Source organism: Rhopalosiphum maidis, chromosome 1 (assembly GCF_003676215.2).
Source record: "Rhopalosiphum maidis isolate BTI-1 chromosome 1, ASM367621v3, whole genome shotgun sequence".
Lineage (NCBI taxonomy): Eukaryota > Metazoa > Arthropoda > Insecta > Hemiptera > Aphididae > Rhopalosiphum > Rhopalosiphum maidis.
Window position 1 is genome coordinate 49889097 of NC_040877.1, and position 26909 is coordinate 49916005.

The following is a 26909-nucleotide window of genomic DNA, read 5'->3' on the forward strand; positions in this document are numbered from 1 at the left end:
ATGACGCAGCTTAAAAGATCGAAGATCAAAGATTGAATGCAACTTTTAAAATGTAATTTTTAGGTTTTCTTAATTTTTTTCTCAGGGCGTGAAAAAACTAACGACAAGTATAAATAAAAATTGAAAAAATATAGGTAAACGCGTTTATAATTGAGATTTAATCAGAAATATATTTTTGTATATATAATATTATTTAATTTTTCTTTGATATACTCGCAGTATACGCTTTAATTATGTTACTCTAAAAAGTTTAAATACGATGATTTATTAATTAAACATCATATCTTTATCTTACACTAATCTTATGTGGAAAATTTAAACAAATGAATCTTAATTAATGCGATATTATACTTGTATAAATAAATATATATATTTTTATACAAAGACTGTTTTATAGATAAATTCGAAACAAAAAACAAGCATTGACTTTTTCTTTCTTTAGTATTATTCTTCTTAACAGTGATTATTTTTAATTTATTTTTACTAACATTTTTGAATGAAAACATAATTATTTCTATAATTATTGGCTACTGTTTAATTTATCTTAAATATTGTAAAATGTATTTCAATTTGTTATTTTTCTAAGATTAATTGTTATTTTGAATAATTAATTTAAAATTAATATGAATATCACATATAATTGGGTGTGGTCAAGTTAAATTAGAAATAAAAATAAATAAAATATAATTTTCCAATATTATTATTTTTTAAATGATTATCTATTAAAATTATATTATTTTGTTATAAAATAAGAAGATTTAAAAAAATGTCTTTAAGAATTACTTTTTTTTACTGCTAAGAGTGCTACAGAACACACAGTGCCTTTTTATTATATTACACTTTGCATAAACTAATAACTAAAAGTAAATCATGTTTAAATTTAACCTTGTCTTCAAAGAAAAATAATTCTTTTCGATCTTTATCTCGAGTTTAAAGCATTATTTTTACATAATACGTTATATTATATTACTATATAATAACATACTCAATTAAAGTATTTATATGCATTTAATAAGTAATGATCTTTAGAGAACAACTTAAATATAAAATAACTTGATAAAATGTTAATAAAGACTAGATTCTGATTCTAGATTAATGGTAGTCGGTAGGTACCCTATTTTTCAGTAGACACATTTGAGTTGGTGCCACCCACTAGGATAATAACATAAATACATATTTCACGCAGTACGTTTTAGTTTTGAAAGTGCTTCGATAATGCTCAAAGAAATGTTAAAATAAAAATCTAGTGTTTGAAACCGGTAACAATAACGAATAAATTTAAAACACAACGCTGTACATACTAAAGACTATAATATATAGGCTCTCCAAAATAAAATTATGCAATCGCAAAATACAATTAGATTCCAGCATGGCGTGACCGATTTAAACTATTTTTTTCTGGAAAAAAATATGAAAAAATAAATTAAACCAAAAGTTATTATTTTAGAAAAATTATTTCCTTTTCGCTGACAATTCCCAAATAATATTATAAAATATAATTTATCTGCCATGTACAATAACATATCTTGTAAGACTATAAAAATAATAAAATTATGTTAACAGTTACATAAAATTAAAATAACTCATAATTCCAGATTGAATTCATCGCGGGAATTCGTGCGATTTCACAGACGTAAAAGCACGGGGGTGTTTTCGGCTCACAGAGTGGAGTTTTATCCTTTTATTATGATTACTAACCACGGGAATCGTAATACCTCGTTTTAATCGCCATTTGCCAAAGGCTGAAACCTACGCATTACATGTGTGCCATGGCATCGTTGGTTTACTAAAACCCACTCAACTATAGACGGCAGACTACACTACTAAATAATGATAATATTATTCGCAAAAACTTTTTCAATGCATTTAGCTCTTTTTACCGCCAAACAAATGTTGAACTCCGAAACATCCGAAATTATACGGATGGAGTAAATTACACAATTACAGGAAGATAAAGTGCACCACTATAGTCTGTAGAACTCATACAATGCTGTTTGACGTATAAGAGTATAAAAACACTCATACCTTATTATAATCAATATTATTAGGTGAATGACAGTACCATCGCTTTTTATCAATACTTTCACGGTTGAAATTATTTATAAGCATACTGTAACTAAATTAATATACATATACAATAATATTATGAAATTTAATTTAATACCTGCGTAGGTATATGATACACGTAAGATTATCAAGACAAGTGTTAGGTCAACGTTGTTTCTACGAATTTGTTTTATTTTAATTTTGATTTCGAATATTTTTGACAAGTCTAATATACTTTACTATTGGTATGACTCAGAGTAAAAATTCATACCATTTATTTTACTTATAAACATAGATTTACGTTTTATATTTTTTCCATAAAACGAATAGCACATTAAGATTTATTGTTAATTGTGATACTATTATTATTTTTGGTAATGCATCCAATAATGGACCAATATTAAAGCATGGTATATGCTATAATTAAGCATACAAATATAATATTATATATAGCTATCACTTATATTATATATTATAATACATTACAGTGAAACCTCTATATAGGGGACAGCCATGGGGAATTAAAACATGTCCACTATAGGGAGTTGTCTACTATTGAGAAAACAAGCTGCATAATGAACATTTGCGATTAATTACTAAATATCCACTATAGGAAGACACTGGTAAAGAATTTGTTGTACATTGAAATTGGTATATTATATTGAAATATTATTTATTATTTATTTTATATATAATAATATACTAATATGTATATAATACAAATTAGGTATACGATTGTTTATGAAAATGTTTAATGTTCATGTACAATTAAAAAAATCTGTGATATTTTTTGTGTACACGAATTTGCAAATTGGCTACCATTGGTAATCCGCTCTATCAAATCATATAAAATTATTTATTATTTTCCAAACTTCTTCAAACGTCGGATTGTATATCGACTTATATTCTTCTTCGGGTGGTTCGGTTTTTTTTTCACTCAAATTGTCTAGATTACAATTGACTATATCTGATATTATTAATGTATTGTGATCTGTAAGAATACTATCATCTATAGATCTATAGAAATATAGTTAATTTACTATATACAATATACATAGCATATCTTTTATAAATAGTATGGTATATTATTTTATGAGAACACGATGTAAAATTTATTTTTTCTTATACCTACAATTTATTGTATACAATTAATAATATAATATGATTTTGTATGATACCACACTTTTACTATGGAATCAATAATTTATACCTAATATACAATTTTATCACTTAGCTAAAAATCATTAAGTAAATATTAGATAAATACATTTTAGAACAAAATATTATAATATTATACAAAAATAATTAAATATACGAATATTATAATTTAATACACTCGTATTAACCAAAGAAACTCAAAAACGATTTCATCCCTTACTATGGAATATAAATATATACGTTTTATATGTAATTATTATAACTATATATATTTGTTAAAATAATATAAATCCATAAAGTAATATTAATATTTGGTGAAAACTAGCTACGGTGTGCCTGAAGTAAAAATAATATCATGATGAATTAGGTAGAATAAAATTTATCACAATATTATCAATATGTATCGATAATATTTTCAAGGTGTGAAAAATTATTATTAACATTGTGACTCTTGTCATATTATGTAGTCGTATGGCTATATGGGCAAATAAAAGTGAATTGATTAATCTCGTGGGTACGTAACAAATCAAGACAAGAGATAAAATAATTAATTTCATCTAAAAACAGGTTAATTTTAATATTTTATGTACAGACATAAAATAACAGTGATCTACAGGTCATATACACAAGTACACTATGTAAATTAAATTCGGTAAGTAAAAGATTAGTTTCAAAATGTATCCAATATACCTATAATTTAATTTAACAATGAATAATACATTTATGATAATTCTAATAAATCTTTCAATATTTAAGTGAACAAAGACTTTGTTTTTAATAATTATGCACAGAAGACGTTTCAAAAGCTTTTAAATTAAAATAAGTTTTTACGAGGGCTCCCATAAAATGGTAAATATATATATGCTTGGCACTTACTAATATAATAATTATATTATTTTACTCTTACTACAGTCTTATGAGGTGTCGTTAACTCGTGTAAGAGTTTCAGAAAATAATCGATGTGTCATTTACAAAAATAATTACCGACAATGCATTTCGAAAATAAACATTTGTAAATTTAATATTATTACCAACGTTTAAAATTATTAAATCTACCTTACATTCGAAGATATTAGAAATTAAGGAGAAAATACTTAACGTAACTAATTAGTATTAAATATAGATAATTTAGTATTGAATAAGAACTGCCTTTGTGAAAAGTGTAATACTTTTTTTTTTTGACAAAACACTACAAATATTTCACTGCCTTTCGTCTGATAAGAAACTATCTTTGATTATTGTCATCGACGTACCATATAATTTCATTTCACTTAACCATAAAATTATATATAATATACTACAATTGGAACTTATATTATATATTATATTATTTAGTAAATGCATATAAAGCGATAATACCGATGATAAACATTTTTTTCAGTATTAATATATGAAATAATAATTTATAGTTTAAGTCACGTTGAAAATCTAAAGTACGAAGTATTTTGATCAAATATTTCTTAACGTAGGTACATACTTCGAGTACTTCTGAGTTCATGTGGTGCAAAAATGTTGAGATAAATATATAAAAAATGCATTATTTCATAGAAATATAAAAATTACGTTATTACATAAATAATATTTTATCAAACCTTAATGTAGGTTAAGCAATTTAGTATTTTTAATAAAAATTAAATGTCATACACACGATAAACAAAGAGAAAAATATTCATTTAATTGCAATATATGGCTTGATAATAAGTATAATTATTTCGTTTCCAATTATTTTATTTGGTTATTTCTTGTTAAAATAAAATATTATTTGATTCACAAAAAATGAAAACTACTAAACTTTGAACTTCGAAATAGGTATCTAATTTATTCTCTCAGTACCATGCAGGTATATCTCCAAAGGTAATTTTAAAAAACTACCTACGTTTTAATTTTAACTATTTATACTCAACATGATAACATATATATTTTAAGTAGTTATTAGAAATTTTCAAAATAACAAAACAGAACGTTTAATGTAAAAATTATAATACGATTAAAAACATACAACGAAAACATTCAATATTATTACGAGTATATTCTGTTATCAACTTAAATAATCAATATAATATTTAATGGAATGGAAAAGAAGCTTATAATTGTCCAAAGTACTTGACCTCAATATTATTATTGGCATATTATATAGGTACATCGATCTTCAACAAGAGTATAAAACACATCGCTGATTTAGAAAAAAAACAATAAGGAATGTGTAGTTAAAATGAACTTATTTTGCTTAATAATAATATATAATACACTTTTACTTAAGAGGAAAACGATTCTAAAATTTTACTCAAAAACAGTGAAGATTAATTTTTTGCTTAACTGATAAATATATTTTATGTTTTGTAACTTATAAGACTTATGTTACGATAACTTTGTACGTCTTACACGACAACAATCTCTATACGTGTATATTCAGAAAATTAAACGGAATATTAAATCACATAAGCTTTCAAAGTTTGCAGAATTATTATCGATATTCTATCTGTATAACATATTGATTTTCTATTCAGTACTCGAAGCTAAAACTTTTTTTTTCGTCATTTAATAACTATGTAATAACAAATGGTATAAGAAATATGTTTTATAGTAATTAGATTTTTAACTGTATTAATCGTTCACACAATTTTAATTTTAAAGGAATATTAAATTTAAATTATTTTGAAATAACAATTTTTTTTATTGGTTCTGGATATTGGGTATAATCAAACGTAACTTGAGGAATATACAGTGGGTTCCGCTTAATGTGATCACTTTGGTGCAGGGTCATTTTGATTCTATTAACCGGTTGATTCTATAAAACATTTACAACATTTTTTTCATAATTCAATCTTTTAATACAATTACATTTTTATTTAAATTTACATACATATTTAATAATTTATAACACATAAAATTATTTATTTTTACATTTTTTTTATTTAATGGTTCTATATTTAGGTATACATTCATGCTTAAATAAAAATAAAAATTAAATAAATACATTTAAAACAAATTAAAGAAGTCGTCTATTTTAGATTGTACTTGACAGTCTACCAATTTAATTTCCATATTAGCCTAAAATTAGATGAAATCAAATTAAAATTAATATTCATGTTTTTTTGTTTATTTGTTTACAATATATACATTATACATACCTGTAATTTTTTAAACAACTGAAAAGTATCGTTATCGCCGTAATTTTGAACATCTCCTTTTAATTTTTCCAAAATAATTCTCGTATCTTTTTAAGTGATTTCCTCATTGGTTTCTTCGTTATCGCCATCATCATCATCATCATCAATATTAATTTCTTCTTGATTTTTTGTTTGCAAATCAGTTAATTCTTTATCAGATAATGCTCCAAAAGTAAGTAAATCTCGATCAATTGAAATTAAATTTTCAAAGTTTGTGTCTATGAATTTATCCAACTTATCATAACGAACGAGTAAATATTTTTTTTCTTTTATTGACAAATCTTTTCGTTTGGTCGACATTTCAAAAAACACGTCTGATCATGAACTGAATAAACTAATTGAAACAAGTACACGACGCACAAATTGAATGACATAATTCAACGTACAATATACTGCCATACTGATAAATTCAAAAATAAAATGGGTTTTATAAATCAATCAGTTTGAAATACCATAAAAACGATAAGATTGTTCATAAAAGTGATTCAATTATTCAGTACCTAGTGATTCTAATAAAAGGTCAATTTAACATTAGTAACATATAATTTGATTTGGATTTTCATTTTTGATTCTAATAAACGGTTGATTCTATAAACCAGTGATCACATTAAGCGGAACCCACTGTATATTAATAAATAATATGTACCATAGTTAATTAAAATGTTTTGAAAATTAAACTTATCAATATAATATATGTAATACATAAATATTCTATACACAATTATAAATAGATCCAATTATACACTGAATACTTAATATTCATGTATTATTATATTATACGCAATGGTGTGTTCGGTTACATTCCAAATAATTGAGAAAACAAATAAAAAAAAATCCTTTTTGTCAGCTTGTAATACCGTCTAGAGTAATGTAACAGTAAAAAAAAACATCAATACAAAACGTGTTATAAGTTTTGGGTGAAATTTTAACAAAAATCGAAAAATAATAATATAAATACACTGAAAAAATATTATATTTTTAAAGAAACATTGTTACGTATTTTTCTGAAGTAACCATAGTAACATTATTCTTTCGATAATATAATAATATATGTGTGCAAATACATAACATGCAGTATTAGACCATATTGCATACTTCGTTTATTGTATTTATATATTTTATATACTACGTCATAGTCTTACAGGAAGTTTTTTCATTTTTTTTTTCTAATATTGATAAAAACAATTCAACTAAATGTAATTGAACTCTTTTTTACTCAAAAATAGTGTGATTTATTTTATATAAATTTAAATCATAGGTATATTTCAAAATAATGATGTACAATGGTAAAATATAATTTAATTATACATTTAAAATTATTAATATAATAAAGCATTACCTAATTTATCCAGTAAATATATTATAGTATACAATGTACGTATATATAAATGTTTCCATGTTGGTATTGTTACTCTTGTAAAATTCCAAATGTCAACTGAAGCATAGTATATAACGTAAAGAGGAAATTATATTTTACGTCGTTTCGTTTTACAAGTCAATAGTATTATATGTACAATTCTAAACTTTAAGCCCATTTATATCATAAAAACGATTTTCGAAAGCTCATTAAGTATATTACATTTTTGTTTTATTTGCATTTTACTATAAAGTTGACCTCAATTTTCAGTTTCACTTTTATATAACACAGTTTTTTAAAAAGATGGTGTCATTTTTTTTTTTATATAGGAGTGATTCAAAAGTTACATGTTTACATGTGAAAATTAATTTGAAATATTAACTAGTAGCTTTAGGTAAATAAATACAAGGTTACTAATTAATCCTAAAATGTATTTCTACTTATATTCAATAAATGCTTAAACATTATTTATTTTTAGGAGTAACGTAAAATTTTAAATACCTACCTTTAAAATCACTTTATACCAAACCAAACATAATCATTAATCACTTTTAAACACGTAATTACCTATTATTGATAATGAAATAATACACGACTAACTTGAGTTGAGGTGATTCATAATAACTAATAACTTATAATTATTATAGTTAACAACAAATTTGACACGTTATTATGGGAGAACACAATTAAATGTCAATGATGAAGTATACAATAGAATTAATTTATTAATAAAATAACAAAATAAAAGAATTGTTTTGATAGTTTAATAATCATAATAGGTAATAAATTATTAATAATCAATAGGCATTGTCAAAGTGAATTCACCTTTATAATAAATTATATTACCATTACAGGTACGTATTATATGAAAGAAAAATATATACATTCGAAGTCCTAACTTATATATCTTGTATATTTTAAGTATTTAAATTTCTAAATAATAATATGAGATAAATATAATTAAACTATAAAATATGATTTCATAGTATTTAATAACACAGTTTTATAACAATGTCTCGATTATATTTAATTTGATTTGACATCAATGAAAAAATATAGTATTTCAAATTTTATAATTTATTATATGATGTATTAAAAAAATTAATTTTAACTTGATCTTGTCCTTTTATATTATTATTGTATTAAAAGGAATTTTCCTAGATACTCATTTAGGCTAGTAATTGTTTCAATACTAATATATATTACGGTTATCGTTATAGTCACATAAATACAACATTATCTGATAGGTTCATCAAAACACGATTTAGTTTGTTTTTTTTATAATCAATCATACAATTTAGGTATCAAGGTTCGTGTGGAAGAATTTGATTTTTATATTACATAATATAAATAAACATAATAAAATATTATTTTTTAAATAATAGATATTTTATCCCAAAACCAAAATACAATACAATACACATTATTAAAATTTCAAATAGGTACGTAATTTCATGGAGAATACAGTTTTTGTAATTGCAAAAGTCCCAAATATTTTCAAATATGAGTTCAACAATGAAGTCAAAACTTAAAACATAACGAAAATTTCACGAGCTTATTAAAAAAGCTTCCATTTATTATTCAAACTATTATAAAAATTAAAAACTAAACATGAAATTTAAATCGATTATGAAAAGATAGCGCTTAAATATTATATTCTAGAGTAATTATTACGCAACTATTTATAAAATTATTTTAATTTGAGACTTAAATGTAAAAACAGTGAACACTTTTATGATAAAAGTGAAAGTCCGTTAAAGTAGTAACACCTAAAGCACATATTAGAATCAGGCATTTTAATTTTTAGATTCTGAGCTATGATGAATATATTGATTTTATAATAATGTTTTTTTTTCTATGTATGTGTTTGTGATAAATAATTTTTTAAATGATGCGATTTTCAACTTTGAAGGTAGTTTTGGATAAAACAAAATTGGATTTATTTTTTAACACAAATCCAAATTTTTATAAAATCAATTTACTTTTTTATGTAACTCGAAAACAAATAACCGTATCTACTTAATATTTTCACCAAATATTTATTTTCTATTTATGAAAAATGTTTAAAATATTTTTACTTTTTTAAAAATTATTTATATTCATGATAAATTTTCAATTATTTTTTTGTTGCTTTTTATATAATATATAAATGATATATCATTTAATTTAAATCTAACATACTAATGTGATTTAAATACGTATAGATATCAATAGTAAAATAAAAAAAAAGTAACAAATAAATTATTTTCGGTAATGATATAATTATTATGTTTGTAGTACTTGATAGTTGATTTTAAATTTGATATAAATAATAATTGGTCTTATAAAAACATAATTATAGCGTTTCAATCATAATATATTCAAGACATCACTCGAAAATAAATAAATATTAACTTTTCTTTTACATATATATATTATAATATTATGCTATATAGTACATGACACATTTGTAAACAATTAACTTTTATAATTATTGAATGTAACTATGTGCAGTACAATATTGAAATAGTCAAAGATTCATACTAAAAATAGTTTTTATAACTTGTTTAAAATGATATTTTTTTAATTAATCATATATAGTTTTAGTTTCAAGCCCCGTTAATTAATAATTTTGTTAAGCCAGTAGATGTGGATATTTTAATTTTAGTCATAATTATGTAAATACCTAGTCGTAAATATAAATAGGCAGCGATCAATTTCCTTCGCAGCTTGTGGAAAGATTATTTCGTTATTATAACTACCTATATATAAAGTAATTTGTAAGACACGTTACAAACTTACAATAGTTGATGGAGGATAATTTAATGGATAAGTTATCATTAAACTATTCCGACAACAGCCGTCAGAAAATGATAACAAAATCATCTCGGTTTCCAGTAAAATATAAAGAAAAAAAAGAAAAGAAAAATGACTTACCGTAAGTTTCGGATATCGGTAAGCCCTCGACAAAACATTTTTCACCACGGTTTGCCAACAGAATCACTAAAACTCCAGCGGATAGCAATAAAGTATAACGGCACCACATCATGTTTTTCAGGTACCACTGCAACTCTGTATAAACAAAAATACATTTTTACAGCAATGGTCAAAAAAGTAATACTACTAATGTTATATTCCAACAAAACCACTGAGAATGTTTGGGGAATGTATGACTTCAAACAGCACGTTTTATTTTTATTTCGTAAATTGTATTACACAAGGACACAGGGTAATTCATCAATCATGCTCACTTCTATTTTTTTATTTTTATTAAATAATGAATTCACTCAAACTCATTCCTAAAATTTCAAGGTATACATGAGAAACATATTTTTAATTATTGAGATTTTTTAATTTTTTATAAGAGAGTACCGTGACAATACAAACATCATTGTTGATTCTGATTGAAGCGATAAATGTATTAATTTTATTATATAAAAAGTTTAAATTCTTATTGCCTTTTAAGACACTAAATGCTTTAATTTTATTTTTGAGGTGGTTTCTGGTAAAATAAAAATAGGTATAGAAAATGCCCAGTATTTTTCTTAGTAGTCGGTGAAACAAATAAGAAAACATGGGAATTTTTACACCAAATTTGATTTCTTTATTTTACTATAATTAAGAAACTAATGACCGTAGAAACTTGACATTTTTACTAAGTATTTAAATTATTATTTTCTATACATAGAATGATTTTTAAAATTTTTTACTCTTTTTGAGTTATTTACTTGATATTTTCAACTGTTTTTAGTTTAATTTCTTTAAATTTGGATATAATATAATATCTATCCTCTGTTATTAAAAACTATAAAATATACATTAATATAATTATTTTTCACGGACGTTTGAAATTCAGATTTGACAAAATTGTATATTTTAATAATGAATACTGATGTTTATTATTTTGTTAAAAACATAATTCGTGGAGACATGTAATGACATTTTTAAAATATATAGATTATTTTAAGATAAGACTTATTTATACCATAAATCTATTCATATTTTTTTACAATAAGGAAGTATAGATTCAAAAGTTAATAGTAATAATAATATGATATGGTGTAAATATATATTATTTTAATAATATATATAAATGCAATATTGTCATCAAAAATGTAACCAAACTTTTGTTATACGAATAGTAAAATAAACAATTTTAACAAAAACATCAATAAACGCACCATCAAATAAATAATATATATTCAGCAGTTAGTGATATACGCTGACAGACGTCTCCGCTCAGAATCGTTTTTTACATTTAACGATATATCATTGAATTCAGATTAAACACAATCCATTAATTAAGTGGTTCATTGACACTTACTATACAGCATACTATATCATATAACCAACATTTTTTTCAATCAAAGCCTTAATAATGTCACCTGTTTAGAAAATTTTGATAAATCCAAATCAGAATTCAATCTAGTATAGTTTTAAATTATCACAACTAATATAGGTACTTTGCCTAATGGTTCTTAAAAATAATATTACAAAAATATTATTTTCTATGATATAAAATAGATGTAATATTGAATTTATTACTTATATTATCAGACTTAATCATACAAAATCAAAAATACACAAAGAGAGTTAGCAACAAGTCATTCCAACTCTTTCCTAGTAAAAATTAAAAGTGTTTTGCGAATATTTTGTAAGACATTTCCATGAATTTTCAAGCCTAGTTTGTAAACTACTATATACTCATTTGTTTGAATTTTGATTTAGACAGGTTCGTCAAAATTTTCAAAAAGTCTTGTGTAATATATAATTACATAAAAAAAAAAAATTATTTTCATTTTAAAACATTAAAAGAAGTTGATTTCGTTACAGTAAGACACTCTTTAAGTGATATAAAACTATAAACAACCCAAGTATTTTAAAGTAAGTTCTTTATTTATACTTTAAAATACTAACCTGACCATTAAATGATGAAGGGGAGAACACTGAGCAGTAAGCTTACTTAGGGAATTATCCTATACATTGTATACTGTATATAATATAGTATAAAATTATATTTTATACTATATTATATATAGTGTGGTAGACACTGGACAGCAGTGTAATAATATTAAAATCATAAAATGTTATGAATACGTTTTTGAAGAAAACCAAATTTTTTGAACTGTTTTAAAAAGTAATTTTGTATAATATTTAAAAGCGAAAGACGTTTATAATTTAACTTAATGTTATTATCTTTGTGGGCAAAGTATGCTATGGCGTGTTTCTAATGATAATATAATATATCATTGTATAATATTTATATTATACATATTTTATCTACGACTAATACTAATCAGTAATATTATGCACTGCTTTCGTTTTTCTTGTTAATATCGATACAATATTGTATTAAAATGAAAGTAAATTTTGTTACTATGAAACATAATAGCTTAACTTAGATTTATTTTAACCAGCAGTAACAAATGAGGTGATTAACTTGTGATTTATAGGAAATTCTAAGTAACTCAAATGGCAATAAATAATAATGGTACATACATAGAACAACGAAATACAATTTTGTAAAAATATTTTTATTGTCTAAGTATAAGTTGTCGATATTGACTTCACCCAATCCAGAGTTACATAAAAGTAAAAATCATACATTAAGGTAAAACCTTTTATTAAGGATTAGTGGATTTGTTTAAGTTAAAGTACCACTAGCTTGCTACAGAATTTAATTGTTGTTTGTATAAATTCTTAACAAGAATCAATAGTTTAAACTTTAAAGTAAGACTTCGTCTTATAATGACAAAATTATAACAAATAAACAGTTTTACTAGATATTTAATTCTAGAATATATTCAACCACCAGGGTACTAAAAATATCATAAAGGTAAGTCAAGCATATCAAATAAAGGAGTGTCTTTGTTCTATTGAAAAACATTATTTAAAATATGTAAAACGATCGAACGTAGAAAATAAACACATGACCAGTTATGGCATTTTGTCGACGAGATATATTGCTTTTATATGAAATCATTAAACTAATGTTTTTCTCAAATTCTAGCAGTGTTTGTACTTATTTTTCTGAAACATGCTATCATTAGCAGCTATATAGTTTTTAAAATCAACATAAATATAAATATTTAATAGTTTCCGATTAAATAACTCGCAATAATTGCATATTAATATAATATTTAAAACAAATATGATATGTATAACTGCGTTGTAACAATCTATACGAATTGTAATCCATGGAGTTAACGTTATATATATGAGTACAAAGCGCATTTGAAATATAACCAGTTTACATAAACAACGAACCTATACCAAACAAATTAAATATCAACTATCATACATTCAAATATAAAAAAACATATTACATGTATACTTATAAAGTATATAATTTAAATGTTTTAACTTAAATTTTAATATATGTATACATACAATAATTTACAAGTAAAAGAAGCGAGCAATATGATTAAATTACTTGAATGAATTTACTGTTATTATATCTTTTACATCAATAGATATTTAATTATTATTATAGCATTTTTGAAAGATAATAAAAAATAATTAAAAATATGAAATATCTTCCATTGATAATATTATAGATTCATAATTCATAAGTATCAAAGTTTTAATTATTTATTAATTATTTTTAGCCATTTTTTTTTTGTTATTTTTTAATTATTGTAGCGTCGTACAAGAGTACTCATTATACATACATGTAATATTATAAAGTATTAATATTATTTTGATTAATTAATAATAAAATGAAAGAAACAACGACGAGTGTAAGATAATAATACATAAGTAGATAAGAGGAGAACGTTGGTATATGTATTTTGTTCCGTAATAGATTTTCAAATATTGAAATATTCTGACAAACTACAATAGGTATCATTTTTCAGACAGAAATTATTTTACTCAATCAAATAATGTCAATGTATACTCACCACCACAAAGTAAAAAATACAATTTTAAATATAAAATTGGATTTTCCTCTACATTCGTATAAAAAACCACTTTGCGATTGAATCGAGTTCAAACCGATTCGTTGATTTTATGTAAAATTATTTGTATTATACATAATTTGAAAAAAAATCTTGCGAGTATTTTAATTAATACACCTCAATAATTCAAATGTTATTATTATTATGAAAACACAATATATATTTTGAAATTTAAAAATTAATACTTCGATCACACTAACTAGTTTTTGATGCATTAAAAAACATTAAATTATAATATACGAAAATATAACTGCATGAAATAAAACGAAAAATGTATAGAAAATTTAAAGTTCGATTATACTGTAACCCACGTACAGTACGGAATTTCATATTCTGAATACTAAACGACCACCTGCCAAAGTTTAAGGTTAACCGACAACAATTTTAGTGAAAAACTAATATTATTAAATTAACACCATATAGGTACTTACTATTTATACATATTGAATTGCATTTGAAATTAAAATTCCGCCATCGACGTAATATATTCTTAAGAAAATTGTTATTAAGTTTATATATGAACTAATATTATTTTATTAGTTAAAATGGCATTATTATTATGTAATGGTAAGTAGCAATATTTAATGTTTAATTATATTTTTAATGATATTATGCACCATTTTGATATTCGATTTTATTTCCTATTTTCACAGCAGTTACGATATTAAAATAATAAAAGTAACTATTATTATTAACATGTTTAAATTATACTAGTAATTAATAGCTTTAATAAAAACAAAACATTAAAGGTCTGGAATAATTTTATGCATGCATAAAATAAAACCAGTTAAAGGGTCTTAAATAGGTTTAATATAAATTTAAATTTAAAGTTGATGAAAATTAAAAAACATTAACAATTTTACTTTTATGTTTTAAAATATTTAGGTAGATATATAAAAGAGAAAATATATTGCAATTTAATATTTTACTTGATAATATTCGATATCAAAAAATTCCGTTTAACCATTACAATTTTGAAGTATGTATCTAAATGAAAAGGTAGTAAATTATAATATTATTATTGCCCTGGTTTTCAAATTAAATGTAATAGATTTGTTGAGATTTTATTGGTAGTCTAAAAAAGACTTTGATGATGATTGACGAGTATATGATTAAAAATTGTATATAATAATAGATTTTTAGATAACTTTATTATGTTATAATTTAAAAGCAACATAGTGAAATGGTCATACACCTGCTGTCTGAAAAATGTCGGATCAATAAGAAAATTAAATAATTTTATAAGATTATATACTATATAATGTATGTATTAAAGTGTGAAAATTTTACATAAAAATATTTATGCATTAGTTACAGTTGTATATTATATTACATGAAAAAACCTAATCTGTGGTTGTACACAATGCAAATGCAATATAATTTTAGTCGTTCAAAATTTAAGTAATTGGTTATAAAAATACTTATCAAAAAATTCTGTTTTTTACGCCAAAATCTATGTAGGAACTTTTATGTTTTATTAGTACAAATAGATTACTATGTAAAAAATTTAAATCTTAAGTACCTAGTGATTCACTAGTGATTCAACTAGTAGTGAAGTTTAATGAATATTGCGCATTTTTAATTTTAGAAAGCCAAGTTATTTTCATACCACTATTACAAAATATTCTCGTGATAATATTATCATTTTGAATTAGTTGATTTAATATTGTCTATACTCTATTCTATTAAGCAAGAAGATATTAATACGTTATAACGTTATATTAATACGATATAATAACTGCAATTTTTACTAATTACAATACTATATGTTTTTGACTACGAATACCAACAATAAATATTAAATTATTTTATGATAGATATTGACTATAAATGTATTTTTAGTCTTAGATATTTTTTAGATAAAATTGACATTTAATTATAATTTGTTATAAAATTAAATAAATTTGAACGATTATTTATTGATTTATTAACTATTATGTACAAACGTATACATCGTATTTCCAGTTGGTATCTCGGCCGACACTCAACCCTAATCCAAGAATTCAATGAAATGTCCAGCTGTCTAGCCCTGTTAAGCTGGGAAAAACAACGTGAAATAAGAAACGTATAACTTATTGGACATTTTATTATACGATTAAGAATAAGTTTAACGTTGATTTGGTAAGTAGTCAATTAAAAGCATATCAATTGTATACCGTTTATTTTGATGTTTTTATTATTAAGTATTATGTACGTTCAATAAAATATTAAATCACAGTGATCAAATAAAGTAATATTATTAAAAAATTAAAAAGTATTTTGATTTTAATGTTATTTAAAAAATTTAATTTCCTAATAAAAATATACTACTATGTATTATATAACACACAACATTATACTAAAGTAGTACATATGTAACAAATTTATATATGCCATACGTGACCAAAATATAAATTCCCCTTATAATACATAATAATATATCATCTAAAATTAATAAATAACAATCAATTAATAATACTAAAAACATACATTAATAAAATTAAAATTACTTTAAGTTAAAATAATTGACGATACATATATATATTTACTGTGTTTTTATAATATATTTCATTAAAATGAATAATAACGTTTAATCGGATAAAACTCGAACAACCAACATCCATCAATACATAATATCTTATATGTCTATACCTACTCAATAACTCATATATAAAAACAATCAATAAAAATGTGTGTGATAATAATACATATTAAAAAGTTTTAAAAATAAAAGAATGTAATAATCTAAACATAAACAAAAATTGAGTATAATCAGAGTTCTATTTTTTATGATTTTCATTTGTATTAAATTCCTAATAAAATTACTATACAAGCGGCCATAATAATCATCATTTTATACTCAATGCGTTTTGTAAAATATTCTAAATTCTTCATTCATTTTCATAAAAAAAACCTTTGGAAATTATTCCTACAGAAATTATATTGGAAATATTATTATTAAAAAAAAAAAAAATAGATTTACTACAATTGGAACGAATACATTATTATTAAACAAATATATTTTTTTTATTAATCAAAATCTGAAAAAAAGGAATTTTACTTGAAGACCATAATCAATGAAAATACAAAATATATGTTTAACGAATTTTTCATGAAGGTTTAGTGCTGAAAATTCAACAATTCCGTGATATTCTTCTTTTGATTAACATTTATTTATAAATAGTTTAACGGACCGAGGTCCTTTATAATATTATTAAATTGTGAACATTCAATAAAAAATTTAAATAATTATAGATAATATTTCAATAGTAATACATAATATAAATTATAAAAAATACATAATAATTGAATTATACATTACTATTTCTTAAAATTAACAAAACATTAAATTTAAAAATGTTATGACTTGATGAAAAAATAATTTATATTTTCGTATAAAAGTTTATCGATATTCAAATGTATTTACTTTTATGTTTTAATTAACAGATACATTTTTATCAAATATAACAAAATATGAGTATAATATTAAGTATTAAAAAATTTAAATTTAAATTTTGAAAGCAATCAAAAATTAAGTTGAACTTTGCTGATCATAGTTATAATTTCTGCAAAAGAGTAATAATGAATAATAACAATAGTGATGATAGATGTACCAATAATTGGTTATAATAAATTAAAATATGAATATTTACTATATTTTAAAAGTTGGATTTTGAATATTTAGTTGAATTTAAGTTATTGTCCTTTAATATTGTGTCCAATTCTTTTGAAATAGTGAGATAATTGTATAATTAAATCAAATTTATAATTTATAATAATTAAAATGGTAATAATCATGGACTTTACAAATTATAATTTCTGCCAATACATTCTGATATACAAAAATTTGTATATCGTGGACTCAAAAATTAATTACGTTTCAATTGTACATTCATTATAATAAAATATTACATTGTAATGGTGTACAAATATAGACAATGTGGTGGCAGCCAGTAAGTATATATATATATATTTTAACAAATATAACGAAGTCCTTAAATAAATTATATTATTCATGCAAAGTTATATGACACTATACTATTATTATTCATTTTATTATTTTCACAAAAGCGCAAATCGAGTTTTATACTTCTTTAGTTTTCATTTTTATTTTCTAATATACCTTTTATTGTGTAACGTGTATTGTATTTGACGTGTGTAAAATATCTACAGCATAATAATAGACATTATACCTATCATATTAAAAATGTACCACATTTTATTTGTAGGTAATAATATGTTTTATTTAAATTCGATATAGATATATCATTATTATTTACGCTATTTAAAACCTAAATATGCTAAATCAAAAAAAAAGTCCGAGAAAAAAAAGTTCGGAAAAAAATATTTAAATATGTATTAATTATTAATCATGCATTTTTAGTATAAATAGTTTACCAATATAAAATGATGTAATTAAAATTATCGTGTAACATAATTGGATTTAAATTAAAAATAATAGAATGTTTTTATCATCTTTTGAAAAATACAAAATTTAGGTTAACAGTAGTTGTATACAAATAAAGTCATTTTTGCGGGATATTAGAAGGAATACACAAAGTTGACGAAGGTATGAAGTATTTGAAAACTGTTGTTCCGCCAGACTTTTTTACCGTTTACCTTTACCTAGGATAGAGGTGCATTGTGATAAACATAATAGTCGATTCTCATTCTTATATGACGTGTAATATTTTTGATGACGAATAATGTAATATTTTGTATTTATCTCGCGGTAGTCTTTGTACCTAGTACTTTATAGTTATGATTTTCATCCTGTTTCCCATATATATATATATATATATATATATACATACACATACGAATAATGTGAACGTGCACGTGGCTGTAAACTATAAACAATACGCCTATAAATATATACCAGTGCATCAGGTGGTGCTTTACTTTTGCCATAATTACACGTTGAAATAAACGTGTAGCCGTATAAATAGTAGATACATAGAGGAAACTACAATTTATTTATTTGTTTTTCTGTAGCAAACCGTTAAATTTACGTCATCAGTGTAATCCGCTCAGTTAAAAACGAATGACAAAAATACGACACATAATATATGTGATACACAAATGGGAGCTTAGATTAGAATTTTTAGAAATACAAATCTGGTGGTACCATATAATATATATATATATATTATGTTCATTTCAAAACTAGAGAACGAATAATAAAATAGATCTACTACCTCATACTATTATAATAGGTATCTATAACAATGATTTAGGACAAAGCACGATTGATATTTATAATAACATACAAACTGTCGTGAAAGTTAATACCGAGTGGCCATTCGCTTCATCGGTTATACTTAGCAATGGACCACATTACATAATAATCGATCATTGTCTCCCATAGTGCCATCATTGAACGCGCGTGGGATAAGTCATAGTAAACGCAAGTGCATGAAACTAGGATTAAAAGTTTCAACATAAAATAATGGTCGAACGAGGTTAGTTTTATGTAAATTTCTCGATGATTCGAATATTATAAAGTGACTATTGGCTCCACAATTATGTATGACTAAACGTATGAGAAAATATCTTTCAAAATTTACCATACCATGAGCCGCAGATTATGTTGGGATTTGTTCGTCGATTATATTTACAATGTTTAATACGCAACTGAATGGCTAATAATATATACGCAAGTATGGTTAAATATCAAAGACCTTTTTGAAACTCAATTAAAAATTTAACGAGAGATGATACATATAAACACGCAATATAAGTGATCCTCTGTATCAAGGCCCAAAGGATTGGATGGACTATGAAATTATATCCCGAATTTATGTAAATAGTATTTGTCTTTTAATTTAATTTAATTTAATTAACCGGATATATAAAATATTCCAGTAAAACTATAAATTGAAATATTCATGTTTTTTTTTGATATTTGGGAGAGATTGGTAAATGGGAAACCTTTAAATTTGTTTCTATTGTTTACCATATAGTACTATAACATAGTTCAAGGAATTATTTTTTTATTCGAATTTTTTTTTTTATTGTGTCTTACCCTATTTTAGTCGCATGGTAGGAAACTAGGAAACACTGCTGGTCAATAAGTCACACAATTAATAAAAATAAAAATAGGTAGGGGAAAGGTTTGCAAAGTGATCATAGCTGGTAAAATAGTTATGTCTTATTAATCGGTCATAAAGAAATAAACAACTGTTTTTATCACGTGGATTAGTTCATTGCTATTATCATATTTATCAACCGATAAACAACTATTAATAAAAACATTTATCGTTTTCGTTTGAAACAAAAATATAATTTGTTGATGCTGTTGATGTAAATGCTCTGAATAAATAATGATGTCTTATAAACATAATAATTAATATACCCAAATTATTTTTTTCAAAATCGACATTAGTTTTATATATTATAGAATTTACTTAAGTTTAATTAGATTTTAGGATTGATATTTTTTTAAATAGTAAATTAAACATTATTAAAGGGCAAAGTAGTCACTATGGTAATTTATGTACTTAATAATTATTATTTATTTGTTTTCAAACCCTTAATAAGTTATGTTTATTTCATAAAATAGCTTTGTTGACTAACAAAAAAGTACCAAGTCTGATTAATTAATTAATTATAAAAATATTAACAAGAGACTCAAAAATTGAAATAAAGTTACTTATTTATCAAATAAAAATTGTTGTAAGAATATAATTTATGTTATATTATGTATATGTATGATAATATTATGAAATAACGAATGATAATAGACATTTTGAACCGTGGACATTGACTGACCACTTTATACACCTAGGTGAGTAAAGTGAACAATTTTGTACTTTTTAAAAAAATAAAAATAATTGTTTATTTATTTGCTTAAAATTGTTTCTGACTACAAATTATGATTCCTAACATGTTGAACTAAACAATCTTGAATGTTCCATAAAAAAAAAATTAATTCCTGAGTGTGTAACTAAGTTAAACCATAGGATGGCCACTTTGGACACCTTTTCCCTAGATGTGCTACAGTTCTTTTAATACAATTTTTGCAATTTTGAATAAATGATATACAATAAATTGTACTGTCGGATAAAAATGTCATAAATATGAGAATTTCTGATTCCATGTAATTAGAGGTAGGCCGATTAAATAATAAACACGTCTTAAAATAATCAAATAATAATGAAAATAAATTTAAAACAGCAACAACGATTCGTTAATTTCTAAACCTAAAACGTTTAAAGTAGTTAGTTCTTAGTTACAAACAGTGGTGAAGGGTGATGATGTAGCTGAGCGTATTGTAAATAAACTAACTTTATAGTCTCGAAAAATAGGTTAAAATTCGTGAATTTATAGTTTTTGGCTTTTTGCAAAGATAATTTTGGCATATACATTTTTATCGATCGCCCAGTAAGGCGATACATGTATAATGTATATGCTATAATGTATACACTTGTTTATATTCTTCATGTAAACTTTTGATCACATATATTGTACCTGGTACCATATTCATACATTATTAAATGTGACACACGCGTAAAAAATATAATATTGAAAAAAAACAACCATAATAATATACCTAATATAGCGAGTGACCTACACACATTTCAGAACCAAGAACGTATTATTGTTTTTCATAGTGACACTGTCGCATCTACTCTAAACATACTTTTCGGAAACGTGTTTGTAGTAATTTTTAAAAGCTAATGTTTCTACTTGGTACACTCACAGACTCACGTGTCATATTTTAATGTGCCCGGAATAATTGTGCCGTAAATATTATCCACCAAACACCACGATACGTGTCCTGTCATATTTTGAGATACGTATTTGCGACGTGATAAACATATTTTCCGCCATGTAATATTGCTGATCCTACACCTTACGAAATTTAAACGAGACAAACTAGGCGAATATTATCTACTACGACGTAAGCAACTGGTTGACGGGCGTACATAAGTTATTTTTTTTCTCAAACGTTGAAAAATGATCCATGTAATAAAATTATAGTGGCTGGTAGGTACTTGCAGAGTACTTATGGATTTCGTAAATATAGCATTCTATTTATTTTAATATTATATAATACAAAATATATATAGTCTCTTCGAGAGATCTACTTTCTTGCGAATCTTTAGATACTTTATTAATTTACTACGATAGATTGGATCTTATACAATTTCATACCAAAAATTGAAATTAAATACATTTTGTAATTCTGTATTAAACAACAATATCATACGTATGTTGAATAAATTATTAAGAATCTTAACAGTAAACATACATATATGGTGCATACCTACGTTATATTGTAATCTAATATAAACCTGTATTAGCATTTAGAACTACTTAAAGCATATTGTATATTTGTATATCAAAAAAAGCTGACAAGATGACGTAACGGTTTTTATTAGTATATAAATAAATTATAAGATACCACTTCAATTTTAAACGAAATTTAATTTTTAATAACCTATTTAAACTTTGTAAATAGCTAATACTCAATAGTCATTAGTCAGAATAGGCATGTTTGTAAATTTACCTACGAACGAATTTAATGTAACTGTAATAGTAACAGTGTTTGGAAAGAACGTCGTTCATGAACGCACGTTCACGCGTTCACGTTCATATAGTGAAAGATATGTGGACGTCATTCGTTTTTTTCAAATAGAATGTGAACGTGAACGACGTTTATATTTTTAATGAATTTGATGATTTTTAAGACGTTCAATTTATCTATCATTCAATAAATATATGTATTAAATATGTGTTTTCCTATTATAATTCCTATGATATATTTTATTTTATTGCAACTCAAATAACATGTCAGATATTATAAATATAATTCAGATACTTTATAAATTGTATTTTTATTTTTGAGTTGAGTCGTATATGTTTATGGGTTTTTATATTTACTATAGGTTAACGATTCATCAAAAAAAAATTTAAATAATTAAATTAACGACCCATAAAAGCGTTCATTTTTTGAAAAAACGTGAACGTGAACTCGTTTGTTTGAAAAAAAAACACGAACTTGAACGTAAACGAGTTCCTTTTTTAAGGACTTAACGTGAACATGAACGTGAACGAATTCATTTTTTAAGTGAACGTTCCGAACACTGAATAGTAATAGTAATAATAATTTGTTGCTTAGGTATACACATTACGTGATGAAAGGAAATTTTTTGAAGTTTCAAATAAAAATGTACGACTATCACGATGTAATATAAACTTTTTATCTCGCTTGGAATAATTGTTAAGTTTAATTTACACAAAAACTCTGTTACTGTTATAGTGCTATATTATACTGTTTTTAATGTAATTTTTGTAGACGCATTTTCAGTTTAAAACTATTGTAATAAATGTATAACCTTTACAAAACTTATTTGAAAACTGTTTAGGTGATCTGAAAACTTCCAGGAATTATTTATGAAACAATGTTATACATTATATTATGCTATTCAAGTATTGTGAGATAAAACATATATAATATAAACTATTATAATTTAATCGATATTTAGATAAAATACTGAAATTGGAATGAAACCGAATTGCTGAAATAAATATTACCATTACAAGTACATATACACATATAATTGATTAAACATACTATAATTAAAACAATTATATTCTCTCTTTCCATCTTTCTGCCATAAAAATATTAAATTAATATTCGTCGTTGTACGATGTTTTTAAAACCATTTTTTTCACCAGAATTTAATTAAATTAAACTAAAATAAACGTGTAATATATTAAATTTATTTATCTGTTCTTTATAACTCGTATTTATTATTTTAAAATTTGGTATTGCACTCTGTTAAAAATAACTACTATTTGATATGTGGCTTAGCGCTTAGGTATCGGACGGATAGGTACATATATATTATAAATATAGCAACGAGAAACTGTTATAAAAGGTAATTTTATTTTGAATTGTAAAATTTTTCTTATTTCTCTGGATAAACTTAGAATAGTAAAAAAAAACTGTTACTTTTATAAAAACTATAGTCAGGCAACTATATATCAAATATTTTGAAATTGAAAGTTTAAAAGATTAAATATAAATTAAAATAACTAATTTAAATTTTAGCTTTTTTATCATCGTTAATTTTGATTTAATTGTTTTTAAAATTATATTTAAGTTTAACTTTTAGAAATGTCCTTTTATAGATTAATAATAATGAATTTTGGACATAAATTATATTTTAGAACTAAATTTTTATAATTATCAGTAGTTTTTAAGAAATTTTTTTGAAAAACTGATTTGAAATTCCCTCCAAGAAGATTAAATCTATATATGAACCAATTGAAGAATAAAAATTCACTTAGTTATTTTATTTCAAAAATATAAACACCTACCCTAATCGTAAATTAAAATGTTTATGTATACCGGGATTGAATATTAGCTTATTTTTCGAAACTGTATATTATACTCTAACAAAAGAAATTGAAAAAAAAAACATTATATAGGTAGGTGTACATGAATATTACACACACGTCCCAACAATGAAATCAATGTATCACATTATCACTAAGAAAAATTCATAGTCTTTTGATAATGGGTTCTACATAAACACCAACTTTTTTTCAAACTGTTGATCTTCTCTGCCAGACATATAGAAAGCTTATTAGTCGTAGGTCTTACACACGTACGCAAAGAAATGACGACCCGTTGTCAGACGCATTCGATAGTCATCATCGAATAAAGTAAAATAATAATACAGCTGTTATATGATAACACATATGACATAGACAAACACGCCTTACACACACAATAATGGTAAAGTACTGCAGCGAGTTATTAGTTGGATTTCTTTCAAACGAGTAAATCACCGGAGTGTCGCTGCCGTGTCTTCTCTAAAACCTATTTCAGCGTTTACGGATTTTTCGATGAGTTAATAAATTGTTTATTCTTTCCCCAACTCAAGTATAAACCGTAAAAATACACATCCAAAATGTAATAATTATGAGGGTTAATTTTTAAAAGTCAATACATGAGTACCAATATAACTTTATAATATTTAATGTATAATACGTGGTCTAACTTAACGTGTTGAATGAAAATCATGAGTACAACATTTTTTTTTTTTGACTGATCTATTATAGAGAAAAAGAGAGAAAGAAATAAAATGATGTATATTGTATTTGTTCAAGGCGTACGTCATATCTACTATACAAGCACACGTGCGCACAGGGCGTGCGAGACACTGCACTATAGATAAATGGTTTCATACTATGAATGCTAACACGCACGTCTCGATAGCCTATATTATTTATTCATTATTGTAAATAAAATTTGTACCGATAAATACTATTCAGTACGTAACAATATACATGTATGGACACGTGTGTCGATTAAATTCGAATTCATATTATACTCATCTCAACACGACAATTTACATAGGATAATAGATTATTTATATTTAAATTTGGTGTGCTGTATTCTGTATCAACGCATAAAATTCAAAAAAAAAAAAAAAATGCAGAACTCACTAATTCATTATTTTTGAGATTATTAATTAAGCAGGTATGATCATATTGTTATATTCTATAGTATAATGATGAACAATAATTTTATATTAAAAGAAAACTTAAGTTACGGTGTGGTTTTATAAATTCTTACTTAAAGTATTTATTTATAGGAAGTCTGGAAAACTATTTTTCTAACCATCAAAGGCTCTTATTATTACACTTTAAATACGTTTTTTGCGAACTCTGTAAGTAAAATTTATATAAGGATTAATATAATGCGAATACGAAAATGTCATCAAATAAATGTACTTTATGTCGTAAAACGAACACCATTATCGATATTATGAAGAATAATATGTATGATCATATTCATTTTTATATATTATTATAAATTATAACAGTTATAACACACGTTTTATAGTAGTAACTGATATTTTTAAATAGTTAAATTCTAATCTGTCGTACAAATAGGATATATATATATTATATTTTACTGTACTAATTTTTGCATTTGATTAAGGTTTTAATTATAAGAACATCATACTCAGTGTATACAATATATAAAAATTAAAAATATAAAAAAAAAAAATGTTTTCAATTTACATGATATGTGTTGATGGAGACACTAAATTTTACTATAAATCAATCAAACCATTAACTCTGATAAATTTATATAAGTACATAAAATAAATCAGATTTTTCAAATATAACAATTAAATACGGGGAAGTAACCTACATTAGACAGCATATTTTAAAAATGACTTAAAAAATTCGATAAGAATACTATTTATCACAAACGTGAGCCCAGTGGTGGATTTT

General features: G+C 23.7%; 1 protein-coding gene across 1 annotated transcript in view; it reads right to left on the minus strand.

Annotated features, from left to right (window-relative positions):
• Nucleotides 1-26909, minus strand: part of LOC113549562 — an 81351-nt gene that overhangs the window by 48242 nt on the left and 6200 nt on the right. The window contains exon 2 of the mRNA XM_026950925.1: nt 10648-10782. Coding sequence (XP_026806726.1) covers nt 10648-10759 — 112 coding nt within the window. The 5' untranslated portion in view covers nt 10760-10782. The remainder of the gene's footprint in view (nt 1-10647; nt 10783-26909) is intronic.